The following is a 5,274-nucleotide window of genomic DNA, read 5'->3' as shown; positions in this document are numbered from 1 at the left end:
GGCCATAGCAGAGAGCTGGATTGGAAGAGGAGCAGCCAGGACATGAACTGGCGCCCATGTGGGATGCTGCACCACAAACTGAGGCTTAGCCTGCTACACAGTGCCGGACCCAGCAGATTGTTTTTGTTTGTTTTTTAAAATTTATTTATTTATTTGAAAGGCAGTTACACAGAGAGAAGGAGAGGAAGAGAGGTCTTTCATCTGCTGGTTCACTCCCCAATTGGCCACAATGGATGGGCTGTGCAGATACGAAGCCAGGAGCTTCCTCCAGGTCTTCCCACGCAGTTGTAGGGGTCCAACGGCTTGGGCCATCTTCCACTGCTTTCCTGGGCCACAGCAGAGAGCTGGATCGGAAGTGGAGCAGCCAGAACTCGAACCGGCGCTCACATGGGATGCCGACACTGTAGGCAGCGGCTTTTACCCACTACGCCACAGCCTCACCCCCAGACCAGTTTTTTTTTTTTATTTTTTTTTTATTTTTGATAGGCAGAGTGGACAGTGAGAGAGAGAGACAGAGAGAGAAAGATCTTCCTTTGCCGTTGGTTCACCCTCCAATGGCCGCCGCTGCAGCTGGTGCACCGCGCTGATCCGATGGCAGGAGCCAGGAGCCAGGTGCTTTTCCTGGTCTCCCATGGGGTGCAGGGCCCAAGCACCTGGGCCATCCTCCACTACACTCCCTGGCCATAGCAGAGAGCTGGCCTGGAAGAGGGGCAACCGGGACAGAATCCGGCACCCCGACCGGGACTAGAACCCGGTGTGCCGGCGCCGCAAGGTGGAGGATTAGCCTATTGAGCCACGGCGCTGGCTCCAGACCAGTTTTTAATAGTGTGATCTTGCCACCCAGCCAGGGAACAGTTGGTAGGATCTGACATTGTCAGCAGTTGCTGGTACTTGGGGGCAGCTGGTGGGAAGAGGCTAGGGATCCCTGTACCCCACACACTGCCCAAGAGGGCCTCTGCACAGCTGTGAATTCTCTGGCCCCTGATATACCAAGGCTGAGAAATCCTGTGGTAGAAAGGCCTTGACTGTTGCAAGTCAGGACTTGGATTGGAACCTTGGCTTGTTGTCTGACCTTGGGCAAGTCATGGAACTTGTCAGAACCTTAGCTAGGTCAGCATAATGATAAGAACACAGAGCCTGGAGTTTTGAATCCAGGTTTCCCCAACCACGCAGGATGCCTCCCTGGTTCCTTCCTGGAAAACGCTTTCCTAGGGATGCTGGACGTTCACTGTGGGACATGCTTAGCACCGTGCCTGACACACGAGTGCTCGAATGTTGGCCTATGTTGTTACAACTGACGGCAGCCGCCTTGCCTTTTTCCTCTTGGAACGTGGCACAGAGCTCCGGTACCTACCTGATGGCACAGGCTATTGTTCGCTGTTGTTTCTTCCCTGCCCATGCCCAGCCGCCAGCACCTGTTACCTCTTTCCCTCCCCAAGGCCCTCAGGAAGACGTGCAGCCCCTCAGCAGCTGCACGACTGTCTATGTTCTACATAGGCCTTCTCCGGATGTTTTAACTAACCTACGCTGCTACTTCCTTTCCATTGGAAGGAGTTCTAACAGTAATGAGGAATGTTCTCGGTGTCGCTGTGTCACAGAAGTTTTTGCAGTAAATTGAGGTAGAAGGTTTTCCCCACATGGGGCCCACTTCATGTAAGTTAGTATTCCTTTGGAAACCATCCAATCTGAGACAGACCATGCCCCCCGGCACCCACGGCTGGCTTTCTCTAGCCAGGGCTTAGAGGAGCAGTTGGTGCTGACCTGTCCGTTTAGCTCTGTCTTACCTGGGTTATCAGTTCCATGTTAGCCAAGCAGGGAGACCCTGGGCGGAGACTTCGAGACCACGAGGAAGATGCTACGGGAAGCCCTCTGGGCAATCTCTTACTTGGCACAACTCCCAGAAGCACCCTTTTTATCCTCAGCAACACGATTACAAATCCTCCAAGAACAGGGATGGTGTACCTTATCTGCTTTATTTGAGAACACTCAGACACTCATGAAAATGAAACAAGTGGGGCTACATACGGGCAAGCAGAGGCCTCTCTCCACCTTTAACTTGTACAACTTCTTTGGGACTAATTTTCCCTATCTACACCTCCTTAATTGTTGGGTGATACAAATGGAAATAGATGGCACAACAGGGCAGTCATAGGTTTAGAATCCCCTATTCTGCCACCTTCCAGGTCTGTGACCTTGGAGGAGTCATTCTGCCTCCTTAAGCCCTGGGTCTCTCCTTTGCCAACAATGAAGAGCAGTCCTTATAACTCACTGGGTGGTGGAGATAACAAATCTCTAAACACCTGCTATAGCGCTTAGTGCAAATGAAGCCCTCAACAATGTCACATATCCGTGCAGTGGAGCTGACAAACAGCCCCCCCCCCCCCCCCCCCGCCCAGGATCACCACGTAGACAAGTCCACCTCCCTCCTGGGAGAGGAAAGGGTCCTCCCTGTCCCTGTCATCCTAGCCATGCTCCTGCTCAGCCTGAGAACTGGCTGACACAGTCCACCTCACACCTTCCCACCAAGGCCCTCCCCAAGGTCAAAGGACAGAGGCACGGGCATGTGGGTGTAGAGAAACGTCGTTTAATGGTAAAGTTCAGCGCACTCCAGCACCAGGATCGGCATGGAGTCCAACCAGCAGGAACAGGTGGCCAACTCCCACGGAGCCTCACATGGCGAAGAGGATGAGGAAGGCGACCATCAAACAGAAGAGCCCCATGGCCTCGGACAGCGCGAAGCCCAGAATGGCATAGGAGAAGAGCTGCTGCTTGAGAGACGGGTTCCTGCCGGGGACAGAGATCCATGACAGCCCGGGGACAGGAAGGGCGGGGGAGTGGGGTGTGTGCCGACTGGGAGAGGGCCTAGCCTGCCCACCTCCTGGGGACCGGGACAGGTGAGCAGAATAACACCTCACCAAGTTGGAGTGAGCCCCGAGTGGACACACTTTTTCAAATTCGGACGCAGAGGCTGCTGGAGAACAGCAGCAGGTGGATGCAATCGACCTGAAGGCGCCGCCGCAACAGGGTGGGACTGACATGGGCGACGCTGTAAGCCACCCCAAACTGACCTGGCGTAGCCAATGATCAAGCTGCCAAACACTGTGCCGATGCCAGCTCCTGAGCCAGCCACGCCGACTGTGGCAGCCCCAGCACCAATGAACTTGGCCGCCGTGTCGATGTCCCGGGAGACAACGCTGGTCTGGAATTCCCGCCGGGCGACCTGGAGTGGGGAGCTGCTGCAGGGAGGCTGGCAGGAAGTGAAGGGAGGTGAGACAGCAGGAGACAGTGAGGCTCCAGGGCGGGTGGCCGACTCCACGCTCTCACCCCACCCACCACCGCTCTGAAACCACTGGCAAGCCATTAAGTACAGAGCCATGGGAGGCCTGAATTAGCCTGTTTTCAGACGGAGCTAGGGAAATCGTGTGGGTTAGGCAAACCTCACTTTTGCAAGTTTCTCAGCCTACACGGTTCACCTCCAGGCCCTCAAACTATGGAATACCACAGGTTCTCTAATGCACCTCCCACTTAAACCTGGGGAGATTCTTCAAAGGGCCTCGCTTCCTTACCTGTTTAGGCAAGTCCTCTGGCCTGCTCAGGAAGGAGGCAGACACAGGCCTGAGTAGGCCCCTGGTACAACAGCGGACCTGGAAAATTCGGAAGGCACATCCCTCCACATTAGGCAAGAAAATAAATCCCGATTGCAGAGTTTTTGTCAAAACTGACCACATCATCACCAACAGAAAAAGTCTGGCATATTTCAAGGTCAACACATTTATTCCTGCTTCTACTACTGGTACAGCCAGCAGTGGCAACTGTCACCAAACCGCCCACCTAAGGGGCACAGACTCAAATCAGTTTCCCAGAATGGAACAGGAACCCACACTAATATCAAACCAGGTGCAGATCACCAAAGGCATGGGGGGATGGGCTGGGGTAAGGTCGGCTAGGATACAGCTACACACCCTGAGTGGAGTGGGGCTCTCCACTCCGTGAAATATTCTGCTCAACACTAGAATCACCTGGGAAGTCCTTAAAAAGGAAAATCCCAAAAAACATATGCCTGGTCTCCACCCTCATTCCCAGGGCCCGCTGTAATGATCTAGGGTGCAGCCTGAGCATCAGGTTTTCAAAAGCTCCCGGGATGAGTCCAACGTACAGCCAAGGTTGAGAACCACCCTTAGCGGGCCCCCAAGCCACACCGGGGGGTAAAGGTCAGATCCACACTCCCTGACAGCATTCCAGAGCCAAGAGAGCTTGGTTTACAGCCCCACGCAAACAGGGGTTACCTGCATCACAGCCTACAGCCTCCCCCCAAGCACAAGGACACCCCCACGTCAAAGCCGCTCTCCATTCATTCATTCCCGCATGCCTGACGCCCACATCACAGCGGCCCCGCAGCTTACCAGAGCCGGAGAAATGAGTAGCGACCCGGTGGCCTGCATTGTTTCAGTCTACAGAGGGGAAAAAATAAAAAAGCAATGGTGACATGGAGAGCCTGGCTGTTTGCTCACAGTGCGACCTTCGGTCGTCCCCTTCGTCCCGCTCTTCCTCCCTCGACCACTCCCTTCCTTGCACCGAGTCACAGAGAGGAGGGCATTAGAGGTCAGAGGGGCAGCGCGGGCTCCCGGGTCCTCCACTGTCTGCGCGGCGGCTGTGCACAGGGAAAGCCACGAGATCGGAAGTAAAGGAAGGAGGCCCAAGCCCCAGGAGGGCAGTGTGGCGAAAGGGGCAGATCTCCCGGGAAGACTGGAGGCAGACAGCGGGCAGATGCTGCGGTCTCCTGCCCACCTGACACCGCTGTCCTCCGCCCGCCCCAGCCGGGGCAGTTAGTCTCATTACCGTTGGTCATTTAATACGAGTGGATGAGGGTACAGCCTCCCCTGCCTCTCCCAGCCCTGGGGGAAATACCGTCCAGCTCACGAGCCTGCCGGCCGCTGGCTCCCAGCCCCGAGTCACCTGCACTCCCACTGCCCTGCAGCCCCTGCTCGGCCCACAGCGCTCGCCCCGCTCAAGGTGACTGACTCACCTCTCAGCGTTAGCCCTTGGTCGCAGCGACAAGCTCCCCCACCCACGTGTCCCGGGCTCCTTCCACTCTCATTGGCCGCAATCCTCGCGCGTTCCCATTGGGCAGCGTCATCGATTCCTCCTTCCTTATTGGCTTTCCTCAGCTCCTTCCTCTCTCTCCACAGGAGCTTCGTGGCAATCCCCGCCTCCATGCGGGTAAAGGCGGAGTTTCCCTCCGAGGTCTGGGCTACGATTGGTCGATCCCTGAAA

General features: G+C 55.8%; 1 protein-coding gene across 4 annotated transcripts; it reads right to left on the bottom strand.

Annotated features, from left to right (window-relative positions):
• Nucleotides 1-2,564: 2,564 nt before the first annotated feature.
• ATP5MC1 (ATP synthase membrane subunit c locus 1) lies at nucleotides 2,565-5,072 on the bottom strand. 4 transcript variants are annotated; one of them, XM_089318114.1, is made up of 5 exons: nucleotides 4,840-5,072; nucleotides 4,404-4,451; nucleotides 3,567-3,644; nucleotides 3,069-3,247; nucleotides 2,565-2,784 (listed from the first exon to the last, which is right to left on the bottom strand). In XM_089318114.1, exons 2-5 carry the CDS (start codon nucleotides 4,440-4,442, stop codon nucleotides 2,670-2,672), a joined length of 411 nt encoding a protein of 136 aa, XP_089174240.1. In that variant the 5' UTR covers nucleotides 4,443-4,451; nucleotides 4,840-5,072; the 3' UTR covers nucleotides 2,565-2,669. The 4 variants fall into 4 exon arrangements, with proteins under 4 accessions (XP_089174240.1, XP_051680849.1, XP_002719355.1 ...); XM_051824889.3 differs by having other exon boundaries at nucleotides 4,909-5,072; XM_002719309.6 differs by having other exon boundaries at nucleotides 4,957-5,072.
• Between the last annotated feature and the right edge of the window lie 202 nt (nucleotides 5,073-5,274).

The sequence above is a fragment of the Oryctolagus cuniculus genome, chromosome 17 (genome assembly GCF_051225735.1).
Source record: "Oryctolagus cuniculus isolate XC-2025 breed Fujian yellow rabbit chromosome 17, ASM5122573v1, whole genome shotgun sequence".
Classification (NCBI taxonomy): Eukaryota; Metazoa; Chordata; class Mammalia; order Lagomorpha; family Leporidae; genus Oryctolagus; species Oryctolagus cuniculus.
Note: the sequence above shows the minus strand (reverse complement) of the source record. Positions and strands in the feature narration are given on the sequence as shown.